The following is a 22336-nucleotide window of genomic DNA, read 5'->3' on the forward strand; positions in this document are numbered from 1 at the left end:
ACTCATTTGTGCGGGTTTGCATGCATGCGTGCATGCGTGCATGCAAACACGCACAAACCTTAATTGGTCAAAAGTGACTTGTCCTGTGAATATGCTTAAATTAGACCAAATTAAATCAATTCTAAATTAATCAAATGAACTCAATGAGATTATCACAAATATTTTGCTAATACTTTAAAATAAGAGTTCATTAATAAGTTATTTAACGCTTAGTTACATATAAGTAGTACTGATTAAGCACTACTTAAGCATGGTTACCGATAACCTTTGTACCTGATTTGTAACATCCAGTTCGAGATGCTTTTTTTTTCTTTTCCATTTCCTGTTGTTCCGAGACTTCCGTAAACTCATTTGAACAACAAAATGCAAATTTGCCACATGTATACATATTTTAAATCTACATCCTTTTGCCATGTCAAGTTTAACGATACATTTATTGAACTATTTGTTTCTCTCCCTCTCTCTCTGTTCCGCCAGATCTCTCAGATGATCTCGGAAGCTTCCAGAGAAGGTTTGACTGAAGCTGCTCTGAACCGATACAACACACACTCACCCTCACACACGAATTCATCACCGCACACAAACTCTCCGTCTCACGCTCCAGCTGTAACCACGACGGCCCAGACCACCACCTCTGCTGCTGCCTCTTTCTTTGCCAGGTGAGCTGCATTCAAATCAGAGCATCACATTCAAGCTCGTGCTCAGATATCTGGGATACGTCAACACGTGGATGCACAAGATGGATCAGCTGTCTGTGACACTGGTACAGTGAGGGTTTTTCATTTGGAAAACTTTTAAAATTTAAAGGTCAGTCACTTACTTGCAATGTTCATTTTGCAAGGCTGATGTTGAGCCCTGACTCAATTTGATTTAAATATTTCTACAATCAAAGGAAGGTTATTGTTGTTAAGTTGTTTTTCACATAGCTTTTCCATCTGAGCTAATGCATCTGCTGCTTTGAAAAAAAGGCAGACTTTTTCTTTGTGAGTCAATTAGCTTCATCATAGACGACTGCTTTACTGCTGTAGACTAATCTATTATGATGTCATTATACAGATAGGGTTCATTACATTTAGGCACAAAAACATGAAAGTTAAAGGTTTGAGATCATCCTGGTTTGGATTTAAATTGTGGAATACGTTCTGAATAGGATTTGAATGGAACTCTTATCTCCCTCTGCCAAATCTGGCTCACTGGACAAACCTGCCCCAAACATGGACCTTGAGTTGTTTTAACAACAGGAACCAGTGTCCATCATGGGACACTGAACCAGAAAATTCATGTTCTCAACAACGACAAATGAGCTTCATTGATTTCTGTTGACATTTTCTGAACTGTAAGCATAAGTTGCCACCACAGCAGAATGCAAGTTTAAGAGTAGGAGTCTTCTGAGAGGCCCCCTGTATGTTTACTTGAATAGCCAATGACTGAATAATGACTCAACAAAGAAAGACTATCTCAATAGGAGGTAGATTCTAGATAATCGATTCAGAAATCCATTGAATGATGCAATACTGATATGAACAATGTGTTGTTATATTTTAATCCCACTTGAATGACATTTTCTGAAGATTTGGTGAAATTATAGGAAGCATTATAGGAAGCTATAGTGGAAAAGTGTACATTTACATATATATGTATGAGGGGGACAAACGTATTTTAATCAGTTCTTTTGTGAATGAAGCAACTAGTTGCAGATGAGCTGTGTAATCAAATTTAAAGAAATGCACAGCAACACAACATCGATAAGACATGAGTAATATGGGTAAATAATTGATGAGTAAACATCGCAGGCTCAAAATGAATGAGGAAATTATTCATGGCTAATACACGCCTGTCTGAGGCATTGCTGAAATGTGTCTAATGAACTGGTTAAAAATAAAATATATTTAAATATATATCTATATCTATAGCTACACATCCAAAAAAAGGCTGATGATGAAAAGATGATCTGGATCTTTTCTTCTGTGCGTTTGACTTACGGCTTACTTGCTCCAGCGTGGCAGTCACAGCTCTGTCCGTCTTTCAAAGCATCAGGAGAACCTCGTAAATTGCAGAGGAACGTATACAGACACATGTGATCACACGCTGTCTTTGGCTTGCTTTCTGTGACCCCTGAACTGTGAGGCAAGGACATTTTACACAAATACACACGCACGCACGTACGCGTACGCACACACACACGCACACGCACACGCACACGCGCGCGCGCGCGCACACACACACACACACACACACACACACACACACACACACACACACACACACACACACACACCTGGTTGACATTCCAAACATACAGCCAGCTGTCTTTGAGCTGATTTATAAGCATCGGCCTTCTAAGTGAAAGAACATGGTTTATTTAATGGCGCAGGTGTCAGCGTTGGCGGATAAGTGTGTAGTACTGTGTGTCCAGCTGTCAGTCTTCCTCTCATGTTTTCTGTTGTACAATTAGATCTTGTAAACTGAGACGTGCGAAGAAATAAGTGTCAGACTGTTATTTTGCTGTTCCAAATTTGACCCACGCACATACTTATCTGATATTCTCTTTTATTTATCTGTATTAATCAGGCCTCTGGGTGTGTGCGTGGATGTCAGTCGATTTCAGTTTAATTGGCAACAGAAACAATGTACACACTCTGTCACCTTTTTGTTTTCACTTGGTGTGTGTGCATAGTGTGTGTTTGTGTGTGTTAATATTTGATGCAGCCATGCAGTGCTGGTAAATCTCATGGCTGTTATGGTCTTTCCTATCAGATGTGGACTGCATACAGATACTCCTATTACACACGTGCGGGCACACACACACACACACACACACACACACACACATACACACTAACACACAATCTTCCCTTTGCTTACTGTCTCGACACAGAAAAATCCACCGCTCCCTATCTTTCTTCCTCAACCCTCCTTCCTCCTCATCCTCCTCTTTCCTTTGCTATTCCTCTATTTGCTATTATTTTTCTTTTGCTTCCTTCTTTCACTCCTTTCTTCATTCCCTGTTGTCCTCTTTGTATCTCTCCCTCTTGACTCTGTGTTGACCTCTTCTTCCTGCTGTTAATGTGCATATGAGTAATATCTTTCATTAGTACCGATCTGTCTGTTAATATGTCACACAGTAGCACAGCATCTTTCCAGTGCTGCAGTGGCCCTCTGGGGATGCTTGGGCTAAAGGATAGAGATATGCTGTACATGCTAGGTAGTGTGTGTGTGTGTGTGTGTGTGTGTGTGTGTGTGTGTGTGTGTGTGTGTGTGTGTGTGTGTGTGTGTGTGCCTGCATGCGTGTGAGTGTGTGAGCTCCCACTTACTGGGGGAAGGGAGTTTCTATCAGTGCAGGAATTTTTTACTGCATGCTTGGCGGATTGGATCTTTGGGGATTTGGCTGACTCGTGTGTGTGTGTGTGTGTGTGTGTGTGTGTGTGTGTGTGTGTGTGTGTGTGTGTGTGTGTGTGTGTGTGAGTTGTTAGAAGGTAGCAGACCAAATGAATTGGTCCCAAGTGAATTGATGGATTGGGAAGGTGTTATTTTGGATAAAGAATGGTTGTTAGATGGGGAATGCTATGTCTTGCCTATGTCTAGCTCTTGCGTCCTCTGTTTCCAGTTTATTTTTCAGTCAGGTTTTAATTAGCCAGGGATAGCAATGCTCGATATTTAAATAGATGCTCAGTGGTAACCACCAGAATATACATATTCCATAACTGGACATTTCAAATGACTTACCCATGAGCCATAAATGCGAAACAGAAACTAATCATCTCTGGTGGTATTGTCAAAGGTCTGATGAGCTTTAGTAGTATTTTATTTTTCTTTCTTTGAAATAAGAAATGCAGTGGGTTTGGAACAAGAAACTGACCCAGTGTCCTTTATCCTGTGTTAAAATCCTATATGTATCATCAAAAAACATTATTATTGTTGCTACTTACAGTAAGTGGAGCATTTAATAACAGTACTTTAATCAAAAATTCTTAACTCCAAGTGGAATAGGTGTCAATGGTTAGCATTGTATTTTCCATGTTTTGTATGCTCATAGTGTAATAGATAGAATGTTAAATAAGTAGAAAATGTGTAAATTGTCATTTATGCCAGTAGATATTGTAGATACTGTCAGTAACCCCCCACCCACCCACAACCACACACACTTCATCACTCTTTGTGCCTATATCTCTTCCACTGATGGCCAGTTAAATAGAATGTAATTAGCCACTGAGCCAACAAAATGGCCCAGAGACACCAGTTGTAAATCAGCTGTACACACGCATGTGTGTGTGTGTGTGTGTGTGTGTGTGTGTGTGTGTGTGTGTGTGTTGTGTCTTCCAAGTGGGTCTTTGTAGTTTTGTTTCATGTGTAAGGGATTTGTAGTTGAGTGACTGAAGAGGACAACAAAGCAACAACATGTTAAGTTGCTGGCTTCATATTTGTGTGTGACCCCAGCTGTCTAGAAACATGGAGGAAGAGAGGGGAGACCAGAACAGAGAAGTGGAGAAGGATGGAGGAAAATAATGAGGGGGAGAGGAAAAAGATGTAGGGAAAGATAATAGTGTGAGAAGGTAGGAGAGAAGTGAAAGATGGAGAAGGGTGGAGGGATGAACAAAGGGAATCGAGGAATAAGGCACATAAAGGTGACGGGGGTGGGAGGGGGGCAGACGGAGGAAGTGCTGATGGATGGAGTGCGGGAGTAGATGGATGGAAAACAAGTGCCCTTCACTTTAGGGTTAGAGTGGGATAGATCCACTCAGCCAAATCCCTGGCCACTTGTCATTAAACGCTACCAATTTGTTTGTGTGTGTGGATGTGTATTTGTGCGCATGCGTGCATGTGCGTACGTGTGTGTGCGCTGCTTAAATTTAGCCAGAGATTAAACCAGTCAGACACCATCTATTATGATTGTCTGGCTGATTGATTTGAAGGACGTGCTATAAAAACCATCACAAGAGGTAGTTTGTTTATGACCGGTTGAATAGGAGGTTTTAAAAAAATGCTTTGCTGCAAACTGCTGTAGGAAACAGATGCATCCATCACTGGAATGTCTCTGTGACATTCAACCCTGCTGCAGCTTCACTAGTCTGTTCTTCCCATTATTAGAGAGAAAAAGATATTAAATCTTAATTCAAACGTGACTAATGCAGAGTTTCTTACATCACTATTATTATTTTGAATGTACGTTATCGTGTCCTAGGCTTCTGAGACGTAGCGTATTAAATTATGTAATGTAAAATTATGTAAAATCTATAATTGCTTTGATCGCATTTGCTGCAATATATGGGCTTAGGTTGCACACAGTGAAAAACTAATTAATGTTTCACAAAGTATATGCGCTCACACACATATTCATTGACACCCACACACACACACACACACACACACACACACACACACACACACACACACACACACACACACACACACACACACACAGAACACAGATAATCAACAAAATCGCCTGGGAGAGCGATAGTCAAATGGTGAAAAGCTGCACCGTTCTGATCTGAATCCACATCTTTCTTCTCCTCTTCTCTTCTTCTTGCACTGTCTGTGGCTTCTATTCCTCTCTCTTTTGCTGACTCTCCCCGTTGCTCTCATTACCGTAACCTGCTGCAGTTAATTGAAAGCCAATGGTGTGAGAATATGGCTCTTTGACAGAGAATGTGTCAGGGCACAAGGTCTCTCTCTCTCCTCTCCATCTCCTTCTCTCTGGCTGTATCATCTTATATATTTGAAGATTGATTAAAGCCGAGCAGGATTGCCTTCCAGTGCAGTTTTAGAGGGTTTTTATTTGACTATTCCATTAATAATGTTACTCTGTGAAGAATATATTTCTGCTAATGAAAGTAAAATGAATGAACATTGATAACTTGCTCTTGTGCATTGCGTTATTATCTTTATGACCACAATCAATACCCGTTTGAGGATACTGTTAAAGAAGACTTTTCTCTATCAGAACAGGGGCTCTTTTTTCATTTCAAATGGCCCAAATTGTTGACACATTTGGAAACATTTATCTCGGCAGAAAGGGAGCAGAAGAACATAGAGGCCAAAAATGATGTGTGGTACCTGTGTGCCAAGAGAGACAGATGGGAAGTACCTGCTGTGTTAAAGTAAGAAATGAGAGAGCGAGGCGAACAGATGGAGACAGAATTGAAGTATTGAATTGGAGAAGTAGAAGTAGAATTGAAGTATAGATATAAATATATTTTCTGGTGGCTCCTTTTGAGCAACATGCCACAGGGAATTAGGCAGCAAGAAAGCAAATGAACCACTCCCCAACCAGATGTTGCTACATATGTAAACAGCAGTGTGTATGCCAGCATGTGTGTGTGTGTGTGTGTGTGTGTGTGTGTGTGTGTGTGTGTGTGTGTGATCAAGTCAATCCGCAATTAGCATTTTTTTTGCACTATACTGCGGTAAACTTGAGGAATGTAATTATAGATCAGTGTTTGCATCATACGTTTGAAACATGTAGTGTGTAACATCAGGCAATCAAGCACGGCTGTAATATCTGATTAATTAACAGCTTCCTCTCTTCTCCTCTCCCTCTCTCCCTCCATCTCAGAGCGGCACAAAAACTGAATTTAGCATCCAAGAAGAAGAAACAGAAGACCGCCACAGTGCCAGTGCCAGTGACATCATCATCACCAGCATGTGACCCCCCTCTGTTCCCAACCAATTTTAGCTCCGCCCTGCTGATGGCCCCACCCCCGGCTCCACCCTGCCTTCTTCGTGCAGCTAACAAGATCAAAGACACCCCTGGGCTTGGAAAGGTAACAGAATTAGTTCTCTTCTTTTCTAAAGTAATTTTTGGAGCATGTCACATTTTTCATTGGCAAAGAAGCCAGAAAGCCAGTCTATGCAATTTTTTCCCCCCTTTTGTGGCATATGGGGGATGGTGATGCTGAGCTTTACATATATAATAGAATTAAACTTGAGTTTAGGATGAGTACTGGAATGTTTCACAAACACTGACCTTTATTTGAACGTGTCCCCTGGCTTGTGTATGTCACCCCTGCTGCACCATACCAAAATGTAGCCTAATGGTTGCCACGGTAACGCATCTCAGGCTGACAAAAGTCATCTGTCACCCTTGCCAGCGGTTGATGAAATGTGTGTATGTTGTGTATGTGGGGGTGTTCATGCTTCTCAAGTGTGTGCAATATTGATCGTCCATGTAATGAGTTTTTAGTGCCCCCCTCCTCCACAGTTTGAGCGAGGGGCTCACTGAACGCGTGTGTGTCCTCTCTCTTTTAGAAAATGAATGAGTGTGGAGGACAAAATCAAACAGACATCAGTGTCCATTACTGTACATAGAGAAGAGAGACCTTACACATGCCCTGATGAGTGTTAGTGAGGAGACGTTGTGAATGCATCAGAGGTGCTACGCAAGGTGTTTGAGCCCTCCTTGTCTGCTATCAAACAATGGTATTTGAGAAAGAAACCAGTACGAAGTGTACAATTGTGCTTTACACAAGCAGCAATTTACATTCCAAATTTGGAAATTTAATGATCTGGCAGTTTCATTATTTGTTCATCCTTTTGTGCAACTGATTATTTTCCTTCCCTTTAGTCTGTTTTTCTCCATATGGAGGTGACAGATGTCTCCTCCGTTGTCAGGGAGACAGATTCACACTCACATGGTCTCAAGCACATGTTAACACACACACACACACGCGCACGCGCACACACACACACACACACAACAGCTAATATGTACATAATGAAGACAAAATTCACATGTATATTAGATGATGTGAACACAAACCATCACACAGTCATTGTGGCCTGTGTCTCATCCCACTGTGATTTTGTAATCTTTTGACAGAACTGATTACTTTGTCTGACCCAAGTCGTTGTACGCAACTACCTGCTGCTAATCCTGATGGTCTTCAATCATTACAAACCAGTTTTTCACATGTGAATTTTAGATAAATATGTTCCACATATAGGTGATTTGAACAACTCTGACCTCCTGCTTGCCTCCTGGTAGTTTTTCCATCCATCCAGTTAATCAGCTGATGAACCCAGAAACAAACCACTAAAACTGATGAGGAAGAACTTGATAATTCAATATGAAGATATTTTAGAGTCGATGCTAGCTTTCACCTGGTAATGTGTTATTCTTAAATGCCCAGTTTAACTGCTTGAGCTGATAAGCAGAGCTGTGGTTTGAAAGGAAATGGGGAATGAAAGGAGGAGGAGAAGTTGCACTGAGGCCAGGAGGTTTTCTGTATTTGGAACATAACAAGTCTCTCCTGTGAAATCAATTGAAACTTGCCAAGGCCTAATCAAATACACACATACATGTGCACGCACACACACATAACATATGGAAAGAAAATGGCCATGGTGATATTTCTCCAGCGAAAATGTCACCTGCAGTGGGGGTCGACTTCCTGCTGAAATGGCATTTGTACACATTCACATACAGAGAAAATGCATGCATACATGCTTGCATGCCCACAAATCCATAGGATTATACCGTACAATGAAAGATGTCAAAAGAGCAGCAAAGCCCCTGGAGGAAGTGCGCATGATACATCCGGCAATACATGGGCTTGTCGGTGTGTGTGATGGGCGGTTAGCTTTCACCCCCCGATGTTAATGTGGCAGAAAACAGATTGAGACATCAAATTTAAAGCCAGGGGAAATCAACCTGCACAGGCCGGAAGTATTGTACTGTGTGTGTGTGTGTGTGTGTGCGTGCGTGTGTCTGTTACAGAGAGCTCAGCCTTGTTCCAACCAGGAATGTCGAAATAAATGAAATCCCTCAGAGGATGTTTCTGAGTGACGTGTGTATCTCAAACTCCCCTCTAGTATTTTTACACGATGCTTCTCTATGTGTTGCTGGTAAGCCGCATCTCATATTACAGTAATCACATCACACAGCTGGGGCTCCTCCATTCAGACCGCTGGCCGCAGGGAGAGATGCGTATCAGTCAAGGAAATTAAGATGTACAAGTATAATCACGGAGCGATCAAACTCATTTATACAAAAAAAACCCCAAAAACTACAAAAGACACATTTTTGAAGAATAAGGATGTAATATCTTAAAGGAAATCTAAACGCTTTTAAAGAAATCCAATATATTGGGAGGATAGATTTTAGGACAATGGATGTAAAAATTATGCTCAAGGCATTTCAAATATGTCCACCTGATGGAATATTACTGCAATAAAGACTAGCAGGTTTGATTAAACAGAAATTAGTGCCAAGGAAGAATTACAGGTGCAATGTGAAATCCTTAAACCTCAGTGACAAGTAGTTTAGGGTACAGTTGAACAATTCTGATACTGCTCATCTATGATGATTCTAATTGATTCCCCATTTTGATTCCGAAATAAAAAAAGAGGTCTAGATGATCACAAGTTTTAGATAACAAAACAACTCTATTCTTCTGAGTGTTGTTAAATGAAGATAAAGAAAAATAGTATCTTTAGCACTGGTATTCACTCTGAAAACTATTTGATTTGACATCAGTGCAGGCTACAGTATATATCTTGGTATGTGAATGGTTAACACTAACATTACAGTATTTGGCTGTAGGAAATGGACGCTCTCACTCCCATCATAATGCCATGACACAGGTCATTAAAATGTATCCATTCAGATTCTGGTTATTGATTTTTACCTTTAATGGAATTTCAGACCCCAACCACAGTGATTCTTAGGAATACTTAAAACACAAGAGGAGTTCAAGTTCTTCTTCATGAGAGAGAGAGAGAGAGAGAGAGAGAGAGAGAGAGAGAGAGAGAGAGAGAGAGAGAGAGAGAGAGAGAGAGAGTGGTTATATCATTCCTGCCATCAGTAGGGGGGCAGTCATCTCTCCTCTCTGAAATCTCTCCCTGATCTCTCTTATCTAGCTTCTCTCTTCCCTTCTCATCCCTTCATTTTTGCTCTCTCTGCTCTTCTTTATTTCTGAATGACAATGAAGGACTGTGGGAGTTTTTCCCCCTTCTCTTTCATCTCTGCAGCCAACATTTTGCACGCGCGCACACACGCGCACACACACACACACGCACACACACGCACACACAGATTGCAACTTGACCTTGGGGGGAAAAATGATAGTATGACAGCTAATCAATTTTTAATAGCAGCTACGATCCCTCTCAAGCCACAAGCTGCGTGCATCTGTGTCACGAGTGAGCATGTGCAAGTGTGTTTTCCATGGGCTTTTGTGTGTCTTCGTGCCTTTCTGCATGCCTGTGTGTCTTGCATCTTAATGAATGTCTGTTATGGGAAGCCAGCAGCCACTTTGTTCCACCTTGTAGATGAAATATTAATGTTGTGAGTATTGGCAGAGCTGGAGCATGGGAGTGAGTGACTGACACACACACACACACACACACACACACACACACACACACACACACACACACACGTCATGTAAACATCATACATCTGGTTGCATGTTTAATCTTACTTATGGTATTAGTTTTTAAACAGCAAATCTCATGAAAAGAACAAAATCAATTCTTTTATTGTATTTAGGTAGCTGAGGATTGTGCATGATCCCGTTTAGAAAAGCCTCAGTCCCCAGTTAAAAGCATTCATGTAACAACAACAAACAGGCAACATGGTCAGAATACTGAAAAAATACGTTATCACTCATATGACCATCCCTCCCTCCCTCCCTCCCTCCACCCATCCATCCATCCTTCCCTCCCTCCCTCCCTCCCTCCACTCATCCATCCATCCATCCATCCTATCCCAGCAGCTTTCGTGTAAGAGGCGGGATTCGCCCTGGATGGGTCACCAGTCCATCACAGGGCCAACACATATAGACAGACAACCATTCACACTCACAGTCACACCTACGGTCAATTTAGAGTCTCAATCAGCCTCGTCCCCTCTTGATGTCTTTGGACTGTGGGAGGAAGCTGGAGTACCAGAGAGAACCTACACAGGCCTTCTTGCTGTGAGGCGACAGTGCTAACCACTGCACCACTGTGCTGCCCACAAATATGACCAATGAATGGAAACTTGGGAGGTCTGTCAGTAAACAGTGATGACAACTAAAGCAACCATGGGTCTAAATTTCCATTAGCTACACAAAAATTAGCTTAATACTGAAGACCAATGTATGGACATTACTGCAGGGTTTACTTGACCATTTACTTTACCATTGCTTGTGCTATCAGGCAAAGTAAGTTTTCTCATCTTTCACTTCAAACGATGCCATGTCATGTGACTTGATTAACTCACCTCATGAAGCTCTCAAAAACATTCCACTTTTCCTAACGGGATATTTGACAGCATGTTCATGTGGGCTCCACATCAGTTCTGACTTCCCCGTGCCATCCGTGTGTCTCTGCCCTGAGCCTGTAGATAAACACATTTAAGAATCGGTCACAACTCCTACTGCACCGAAACCGCTGGCCGCTGTATATTTTAGCAATTCTATTCTGCTCGAACAGCCATTAGTAGTATTTTACTTTTAACAGATATGTAACTCCAGCATCAAATGGGGTTTGTTACATTTACTAAAAAAAAAGTGTAATGAAATATAACGTGCCTTATGAAAATGTTAATGCTGTTTGACTCCGAGAATAGAAGGTAATAAGCTGCACAGTAATAAGAAAAAGTAAGAAAAAAATAAGTAAGAAAATCACCAGATGTATCCTGCAGTGCTAGAAAATGAGTCATGGCTTCAATAATAATGTCACTTGGGACTGGAAAGGCGGCAAGTGACCTGTCATTGAACATTTAATTTTGTTCGTATAATTAGTTTGAACTGCCCAATCCATGTTACCCACAACTGAAGTGGTGTGGTATATCTGGTTATCTCCATGGACCCTCAACATGGATCTTACAATGCTGTGAGCTGAACTGGGTGAATAAATTAGTTAAAATTAGAATTGATTTGAAAGCCTGAACTTGCTATTCCCATACGGCGTTTGTATCTGTCTCCCTGTACATGCCTTTGGATGCATATGTGTTTCTGCAGTGGTTGGGAGCCAATTAGAGGCCAGTCTGAGTCTGATATTGATTTTCCAGCCAATAGTAATGAAGCACTGCTGTGAGGAGCTATCGAACAGGCTTTTTTTTTTTCTGGTCTGGTCCGGTTTCCTTGACACTATTTAGCTGAATTCCTTCACTTAGATTGTGTGACAGACTTTACAGTATCTGTGTTTGAAGTATGAATCGGACATTAAGGGAGTACTGCACGCTGACACTCAGTATTTTTTGAAAACCTTGACACTTTGGCACATTTTAAAGCAGTGCAAGGATGTTAAATGTCCTTAAGAGCTATAAAAGTCACAGCATTTACACAGAGACACTCACATTTTTCGGCATCTTTCCTGGTCTTTTTATGTTATCTGCCAGTTTTCACAACCTTGCATCTGCTGTCACTGCCACAGGAAATGGGAAGGAATATAAACCTGTAGGAGGTAGAGGCTGTTATTCGTCTTGTCATTTGTTGTGGGGAAGGGAAAGAAAGTGACACCGGAAGAGAAGGAGATTGCATTCACAGTGGATGTGATGGACTGGGTGATATACTGCAATGAGGATTTTGTCTTTGTCCTCAAACAAGAACAGAGATAGGAAACAGGACTGCAAGTTTTGAGAAAGGAGGAGGGATGTGAGGGATGATGGATATGAGGAGGACAGGTCGTTGGCTTTCTTTTTCCACTGTTCCACTGTTCCTTCTCTTCCACATTTTTTCATCTTTTACTATAAACTGAACAAAGAGTCCATTAGCTTTGTGTGCTGTCGTCAGCATGTGTGTCTGCATGATACTGGCTGCGGCACTTTGCCACACGTATTGATCCACCGGTGAAAGTAGGCCAAGGATCCTCCGAGAATATTGTGGGTTTTATAACACACACGTGAGCACTAACACAACTGAGCTCGACCAGGGTCTGGTGTTCTTATATTAAGCATTAATTATTCTTTCAGAGCAAACAGGTGAAAACTATGCATAAAAACAAAGTGTATACGCCTTATATACACCAATAAAAGTATTTGTCAGCCTGAAATAGAAATGGAAACTAAGGCAGACAGAATTTAACATAAAGGCAAAAAGAGCTTGCATTTCTTTTAATCATGATTTCTGTTCTGTTCAGACACGCAAGCAAGTGTACACACACACACACACACACACACACACACACACACACACACACACACACACACACCTATCAAGAGACAAATGCAAGCATTTGCAGCTGCTGAATCAAAACTCAAACTAAGGTGAAAAGAATAAAAGAATAGCTCCCTGCCTTTATAGATCCAAACATTTTATATAGGCAACATTTCAGTCACAAAGTATCTTGTTCAAGCATTAGAACATCACGAAGCAGAGGAGCCCAAACTATCACACACAGGTGATTCTGCTGTCCTGGTGTTATCATTGGTGTGTAACCGATTAATTCAAAGAGTTTTATTCAGTCCTTTACATTTGTGAGAGGAAAATCTGGCTTGGCTGTGCAGTTTTTCTATTCTTTTCTGAGCTGATTGAGAAGAGGACCATGCGTAACAAAGAGCTTTATGAATATGATGATATGAAAAAATGCACGTTACGTACATTTCTGTGCCGTTGAGTTTTATGTATCTGCCCCTGGTGTAGCCTGTAAATGTTTCAAGCACCTTCCACAAATGCTGTTCAGAAATGTGTTTTGTGATATTTATCGCAATTCCCATAACCAGAACAACACAAAAAAAGATAAGATGCTGATGCATCAGTTTTCATTTTGTTTGCTGTGATAGTCACCACAGAGCTTTAAAAAATGGATGGTGGTTGATGACCCTCATGTATGACTGCTGTCATTTCACACACACCCTCCATTTTTAAAAAAATAGACATGGACTGGCATTATGGCCCCTCCTTCTCTCTCTCCCTCCCTCCCTCCCCCCCCTCTCTCTCTCTCACATGAAGAAGAAATGGGCTCTCACAGGGGGAAGACTTTATGAGTTACGCCTTGTAAAGAGTACAACAGTAAAATTCTTCCCCACAGGCTCTTACTGATGTGATGGGCTCTTTTATTGGGGTCAGGAGAGGGCATAGCACTAAATCCAAATGTGCACGTGTGTAGGTGTGTGTCTGTGTGTTTGTGTGGTGCAAACAGTTGACCTGGATTTAAGCCGTAGGATCTCAGTTTACCTGGGTCACCAAGGTTACGCATGAATTGTATTCAGGTAGTGTCAAAGTGGATCTCACCCCCGTATCCATGAACACTAGGCATCACTTCTTACACACATGTTATCATATTCAGCTGAGAAAGACTGTAACTCAAACACACACACTGACTCATACAGTTTATTGGATCAACTCTGTTAAATGGCCCATGGTCATTTAATGATGCAACCAAAGGAAAGCCTGCTAATGTGTTTTTAGATGTCAGTGAATGAACGGGAGACAAACAGAAACATAATAAGAGCTTTTAGAATATGATTTTGTCGTTTGTGCATGACAGGACATTTTAGTTGCAACTCACCAGCAGGCTATTATTATTATGCTTTTATCTTTTATAATACATAATTTGAATGAGTTTTCATCAATGTGGCATAACCACATTCCGGTTGTTTTAGCCCCAGGGGCATGGAATAATTTGTAGAAAAAAGAACTTGGGTTAAAAATCTAGAAGTTGCTTGAATAGCTTGTAAATGTTTCAAGAGTACAATAATGTAGTGGTAGAGGGTTAATGTAAGATCAGTTCAAGCTAAAATATAGCATTAAGCAACATAAAATATTGTTTGAAATATAATTAGAGTTGAACATTTTTTGTTAATTGTTTATCAGTTTGTATTTATGACTTAAATGCTGTTTATTCTCAAAACAATTATCACCCACTTTTTAGATATCCATCCATCCATCCATCCATCCATCCATCCATTTTCTTCCGCTTCTTCCTGTTATTAGTCAATTAAATATTTTATTTATCTTTTTCAAGCTCAAAATACTAATCTTTCCCCATTTCATTTGTGTCTGTGTTTTATTTGATGATTAAATGCACAAATCTCTACATTTTGGACAGTTGGTCAGACAAAACAGCCTGCTCGAAGACATTGTTTTGCACTTTTTCATGTCATAATGAGTAATCAAGAAACTAAATACTGTAGATACAAAACAATGTTGAGATCACTGTGAGTTTCATGATCCCGTGGTAGTATTTAATCAGAAACAGAGTGTATTGAAACACACTTCAGACGGTGATGAATCTGCACCAACGAGCACAAACAGTCCTCTCCTCCCACTGCTCTTCCCCTCTCAGGAGTCACATCAGTTTCTCCTGCCCTGCAGACATAAAACACTGCCTGAAATGTTGTATGGGTAAAAATAGATTTAGAGTTTTTAGTTGCAAAAGCGTATGAGGGATTGTCCTGCTTATTTCCAGTCTATGACAAATATCACGGCTTTGATTCCTGTGCAATTTTTTTTTTTAAAAAGTGTCTTAGTGCCCAAACTAATGATGCATCGGTGCATATTTTTTATGACATCAGGAGTGTAAGAATGAGAAATTTGCAAGACTTCTGCCTGTCAGTCTGTGTTTTGTGAACTGTCAGCTGCTTAGCTGTTTGTAGGTTTTTCCATTCTTTGGATGTCCAAAACCATCTATTTTGTGCTCAGAGCATTCTGAGCTGGAGCCAGTCTATAGCCGATGGCTTTTATTGAGTCAGATTTCACCGTCCGGTCATCATTCATCACTCTGTTGTTGAGGACGATGGAAGTTCATCGTCACTTTTTTCCCCCCACTGTGTAGATCCACACACATTTTCATGTTTTTTTAATCAGCTGAGTTGATTTACAACTTCTTATGTTTTCTCTTCTTCTTACTGATGATTAAGTTTAGATTCCACATTTGAAACAAAACAGAAATATAGATGTGTTGGATTAATAAGATTTAATTTGGCCAGGTACAAAAAAAAGGATAATAAAAATGCACATCTACACAACTTGCAGTAATTGTAAGGCATTGCTAAATTGTTATTTTGTTACAGTGTTTATTTATTCTTCCTCTGTTTACCAGAACCAGCACCAAATTTCGGTAGACCTAGAGATTTGTCATGGACTTAAAAAAAGCGCCATTTCTTTTAATATCACTTTCAAATATCTGTGAGGATTAAATAATTTGCTAACAGGTTAAAAGTCAACCCTTGAGACAGAATCTTGATGCTTGAATCAGCTCTTCATGACTGTTTAAATCAGCCTTACAAAGGAGATCCGCAGAGGTGAAAAAAGCTGGAGAGATGAAACAGGATCAGTGTTATTGATCAGGGTGGCTCCTGTCAATCATCAGTTTAACCAGAACTCTCAAATGTCAGAAAATCTAGTGTGAGTCTTCTTTATAATCCTACAGTGAGTAGAAGAGATTTAATGACACACATGAAAGTGGAAGGGGCTGAAATATGAGCGAAAGATGGAGGAGGAGAAAGATGAAAAAAATCAAGACTAACTCACCTGGATGAGCCACGTAACTTGAAAGAGAGTGATAATAAGCTGCAAGAGAGTTTGAAATGTTTTCTACTAACAGAGAAAAAGAGGTTCACATGTTGAAATGCCCTGGAACACACTTGCATTTGATGACACAGCATTTTGCTTCCCCTGATATCAAAGAGAACAACAGCAGCTGTCAGATGCTAAATTGCAGCTGCTAACAGTTTGTGACAAGGGTGGGAGGAAAGGAAGAGAGAGAGGAGGAGAGGAAGCTAAAACAAGATTCCTGCTCTTCAGGCTTTTGATGTGTAGCAGTGAGCTAAAGAGGGGGAGAAGAGAGAGAGAGCAATAAAGGAGGGATTTATGCTAGAAAGAGAGGAAGATTGTGAAGGACTTACAGGTAAGAGAGGAGAAGGTGAGGCGATGAGAGAGAGAAAGGTGTGTTCAAAGAACTAAAAGGCTGTATGTTTCAGCTCTTTGTGAGGTCTTAGTTCATCATGGATACCCTGTACGTGAGTTCAGATGCCTTCTCGCATCATCCTCTGGAAATATTCGGAGCCTTGAAAGTGAAGAAGAATTCAGTAGTGAGTGCAAGAAGTCACAGCCAGTCTGTTGTTTCTAGTTTCCATCCATCCATTTTCTTCCACTTATCCTGTTAAGGGTCGTGGGGGGGGGGTGGAGCCTATCCCAGCAGCTTTCGGGCAAGAAGCAGGGTTCACCCTGGACGGTTCACCAGTCCATCACAGGGCCAACACATAGAGACAGACAACCATTCACTCTCACAGTCACACCTACGGTCAATTTAGAGTATCAATCAGCCTCGTCCCCTCTTGATGTCTTTGGACTGTGGGAGGAAGCTGGAGTACCAGAGAGAACCCACACAGGAACAGGGAGAACATGGAGACTCCACACAGAAAGATCCCGTGCCCGAGCCGGGACTCGAACCCGGAACCTTCTTGCTGTGAGGCAACAGTGCTGACCACTGCGCCACTATGCCACCCTGTTTCTAGTTTCATGTGAATTAAAAATGTGAAGTGCGACTTTTGTTACACTTGCTCATACCTACATTTTCTATCAAGGTTTTGTATTCATCTAAAGTTGTCTTCGACCTGATTACCATATTTGATTCGTTCCTATTAAGAGCATTTAAATGTCTTACATCACCCACAGGTCAAAGTGATGGTACGCGTGTGTCCAGTGTCCCAGTCCGAAGCTACCGAGTCAAGTTCCTTCCTCAAAGTGGATCCCAGGAAGAAACAAATCACCATCATGGACCCCTCGGCCAATCAGACACCAAGCACCGCCACACAGAAAAGAGCAGGAGCCAGTCAAGTTCCTCCAAAGATGTTCACCTTCGATGCTGCGTTCCCTCCTGACGCATCACAGGTAGCACAAACAAGCAAAGACTGCCTGACTCTGTTTAGATGACATCATGTCACAATGGCAGATATCTAATTGATATTTATTTGACATCAGAAAATAATTGGAATATATTTAATTCCATGTGATTTTTCCTGTTTACATTTTAATAATACATGTCCACATCTGTGCCACATGTGAGCAAAAAATGTTTGTTTTTTTCTTAATGTTGACAAAATAGCCTTAAGAAAGCCTTCATGATTTGGCAGTTGCATTTAAAAAAAAATCTATTTGACTCATTTAAAAGTCCCACTATGTTTGTGTGTCTAGTTTCACTCCTCATCTGCTGTTCTTCAAACGCCCTTCTGAATTTTCTGTCTCAAATGTTTTTTTGTTTTTTTTAACTTAGCTTGAACTCATTGTAACCATCGTGAATATTGTATGCTGATATAAATATTTTACACTACAGGAGCCAAACAGCAGTGCCTAACTAGAACAAATACATCCATACTTTCTGGTCTCTTTCTCCATCTATGTTAATGTCTCTCTGTTGCTAGGCGGAGGTGTGTGCGGGAACGGTTGCTGAGGTGATTCAGTCGGTGGTGAATGGAGCAGATGGCTGTGTCTTCTGCTTTGGACACTCTAAGCTAGGTAACGCTCACACACAGGCTACAAAATCAGGGTTGTGTGTTCGTGAGTCATGTTTAACGCGCGTCCGACTGTCAGCGTGTGTCTGCCTCCGCTGGCCCTCATCTATCAGAGAGAGAAAGGAGAGGATTAGTGTCTGCTGAGGCTGAAAGCATTCTCAGTCTGCTCTGTCTGTGTCTCTGTCTTCCTTTCTGTGTCTCTAATCCTTCTGATGCCCATTTGTAGAGAAGCTGTCTTAAAAAGGGTCAGGACCTCTTATTGAAGACTGCAATGTGTCTGAACCAACACAAACAGGCGCAAAGGCCCCCTTCAACCACCACACACACACACACACACACACACACACACACACACACACACACACACACACACACACACACACACACACGTTCAACCAGCGCGGGTTCAACCCATGTCATGTTTTATCCCTGTACATTTAAGTATTGTCATCCCTCGTGCAGAGAGATTTTTATATCTACAGTTGCAGCATTGAACTGCTGGCAGAGGAGAAACTTCCGCCTGATGACCACAACCTCTTAATACAGGGGCATTAAATCTATTAAAATTACAGGCCAGAACCATGAAACCAAAACCAATAAAAACTAAATGAGGATCCTTCCATGGTGGACACACAACATCCCTGATCACTGATGTAAATCTATGGGTGGCAGTTCATATTTCTGTTTAAATCATAAATTTCATTTATCTTCATTCACTGACTACAGTTTTTTTTTTTTGTTAAATAAGGTTTTTTTTTGGTATCAGTACACTTAAAGTCTGTAGGAGGAGACTCAAAATTGGACTTTTTAATGTTTTAGCATCAGTAACCTCTGCCCATCATGTGACCTTGTTGAACCAGGGATACAACAAAAAAACCTGGAAAAAAAAAATCATAATTGTTTGTTGTGATAGTGGTGTCTGTTGTTTTTATCACTGATGCCGCGATCAGGGAAACATTGTAGTATGACAACAACAAAGTCCTAGATTAGTGAATCAATTTAATTTGGAGTTAAGACTTAAAGGGAGTACTAGGTTTCTAAGAATGGAAAAAGCTGATAAATCACTAGAAAAGCATGAATGGGTGAAACCATGGTGATAATACAGTGAATTTAAGCAGGAACATGGCCTGCACACTTGGGTATTCATTTTACTGGTGGCTGACATTTTTCCTTTACCCAGGGGTTTGCTGAGAATTATCTTCTAAATGTTTTATTAGTACAGTAACCCAACATTTTAAAGAGAAACACAGCTCTCCATGACACCATCCTGTTATGCATCTCACCTTGTTTACATGGTTTCACCCAGCAGTCAAATATGGACACACAGTCTCACAGTTCATGATGATTCATTCTGTGGGACTGTGCCTGAGACTGATACTTCCATCATGCCCCAAAGTCACTCCTCTGATTGGCAGCATCCAATGGTGCTCTTTGATAGACGTACAATAACTGACTCATCTGATTTTGATCCTGTAAGCGTTTTTAGACGATTGAGAAATCCATCAAACTGCAACATAGTTTGCTCTTTCAATCAATGTTACTGTTATTGTTAATGCCATTGCGCTGCCCTGACCTTGCTAGCAACAGTTTTAATGGCGGCTGCTGTAACCGCTGATGAGATCATTCCCAGTGATATAGCTCACCTAAGGCCATGGATCCTAATGAGGCTGCATTATGAGGGCATTACCTTTTTCTCTAATTAAAATGATGAAAGTAACACACAGAACATTTATCTTTGGCTCTGTGGCCCTCGGCTGTAGACACACATGCAGGATCAGACTCAGAAAAGTCTACTCATGTGCACACACACGCACATAACCGTAACAAGGTTTTCACTGAATAGAAATAAATGAATAAAGCACCAAATACTGGGGGGTGTATGAACTTCAGGAATGTAATTGAATCATCTTGCTTTAATTTATTTCTGCTGGAGTTGCTATTGGATGTTGGATTATTGGTCTTGGATGAATCATCTGGAGTGGGTGATATAATGCTGCCTTGCTCTTTCCCCATCCCCTCTACCTTCCTCTGACAGCTTCAGTCATGCTGATGAGATCAGTTACCATGAATATGCATCAACTTCAACACAGGAGAGATACTCTATGCTTTATTGCCTTCAGCAAAGCATTACCTTATGGTAGATTTATGTTAATCAGTCGAGCGGTCGTCGTGCTGACCACATCTTAGCAGGCTGTGGGAGTGAAGGAAACACTAACGTATACAATCAGGCAGATGTGTAGTTTCAGATTCCCTCACATACATAAAGGCCGTAAATAAGAAATGTTCCGTGACCATTACCCTTTTTTTCCTTCCCTATATTGTCAGATCAGCCAAGACGGAGTAGTGATCCGATTCAAGAGTTTAATGAAATAGGCCTATAAATAACAACAGCATATACATCTAATGCGGTATAATGTGATTAGATCGTATTAAACCTTCTGTGAATCTTTACTTTTACAGAGAATGAAGCCATAGAACTTCAGCCATTTACTTTGAGAGCTGCTCCTCTGGTCTACATCTTTGAACAAATATCTTCTTCACCATGGCTTCAGTGTTGATGTGCTGCATGTAGCATTAGTCAGCGATAACTGGGCCAATGGTGATGTAGCAGTGTCCCATTTCAGAGCTAATAAATGAAGTGGTATCAGCTTAGTGTTGGCCTCCATCCATCCATCCATCCATCCATCCATCCATCCATCCAGCCATCCCTTTTCTATACCGCTTATCCGTTAAGGGTCATGGGGTGGGTGGGGGCTGGAGCCTATCCCAGCTGACACTGGGTGAGAGGCGGGGTTCACCCTGAACGGGTCACGAGTCCGTCGCAGGGCCAGTCTATTTGATAAGTTGTATGAAAAGCAATCAACAAACAAATCTGTTAAATGAGCAAAAAATGCTCCTGGGTTGTTTTAAAATTTTATTTTCACAGATGATTGTTATATTCAATATATTCTTTAGCAAATATGTCACATTACAAACAACCAAGCATTTTTGTGTTTTGTGTTCGAGAACCTTAAAAAGCAGTGCTGCCTATTTATTTGTTGTTCTTTGTCAAGCATGTGACTCCTCTGTTTTAGGAATGTTTTTGTGACAAATCATGAATCGCATCTTTGTTTTGACAGTAAGTCTCGGCCCTTCAGAAACCAGTGGGGGAGAACAATGTAAAATTACAGTGAAGCTGACAACCTCCCCTCCGTCTTATCTCTGAACAAATCACACACATTTCTCTCCCCTGCATCACAGGAGTCAGGTGTTTGATGTCCTCAAGTGTTCATGTGGGTGTGACATATGGCTTTGTTTCCATGTGTTTTTGATCTCTAACTCCTGACAGCCAAAGCAGGGGTAGGGGGGCTAATCATCCTCTTGTGGCTCAGAGGGACAGATCTGTAAGCCCTGAGTGAACACCCATCCTCAGACTTTCAAACACACTTCATGCACATGCACATTGCTTTTCCCCCGGGGGGTCTTTTTTTGATAATGTTTTCAATCTTTCTTTTCACCTTTCCTTCCATCTGTCTGAACCAGGCAAATCCTACACCATGATTGGTCGGGATGACTCTCTTCAGACTCTGGGTATAATCCCCTGTGCCATCTCCTGGCTGTTTAAGCTTATCAATGAGAGGAAGGAGAAAACAGGAGCACGCTTCTCGGTCCGTGTGTCTGCAGTTGAGGTCAGTCTTACGGTTGGAGTTATACTGCTACAGGCGGTTACAGCAACATCAACATACCTACCTACATATCCAAAACTACACTATTCTGTTTAATAAGTAGAAGCACTCAGAGAGCACACACCTTCACCAAGGTAAACTATTGATCCTGATGCTTTCTAGCTTGACCCTTAAACAAAACTGAGCAGAGTTGAGTGGGTGTTTTTAGAGTGGATATGTGGAGTTTTCATGAAGACTAATGTGTACAAAAAAATACCATTCCCCGTGTCCACTAGGTGGCACTAGAGAG

The 22336-nt window shown here is 41.1% G+C and overlaps 1 protein-coding gene across 1 annotated transcript in view; it reads left to right on the forward strand.

Annotated features, from left to right (window-relative positions):
• Positions 1–22336, forward strand: part of kif26ba (kinesin family member 26Ba) — a 78241-nt gene that overhangs the window by 30898 nt on the left and 25007 nt on the right. The window contains exons 4-8 of the mRNA XM_086187330.1: positions 478–659; positions 6557–6764; positions 17547–17762; positions 18293–18386; positions 21905–22050. Coding sequence (XP_086043456.1) covers positions 478–659; positions 6557–6764; positions 17547–17762; positions 18293–18386; positions 21905–22050 — 846 coding nt within the window. The remainder of the gene's footprint in view (positions 1–477; positions 660–6556; positions 6765–17546; positions 17763–18292; positions 18387–21904; positions 22051–22336) is intronic.

The sequence above is a fragment of the Aulostomus chinensis genome, chromosome 2 (genome assembly GCF_037954235.1).
Source record: "Aulostomus chinensis isolate RoL2024-O1b breed Wild chromosome 2, RoL_Achi_v1.0, whole genome shotgun sequence".
In the NCBI taxonomy this organism is placed as follows: Eukaryota; Metazoa; Chordata; class Actinopteri; order Syngnathiformes; family Aulostomidae; genus Aulostomus; species Aulostomus chinensis.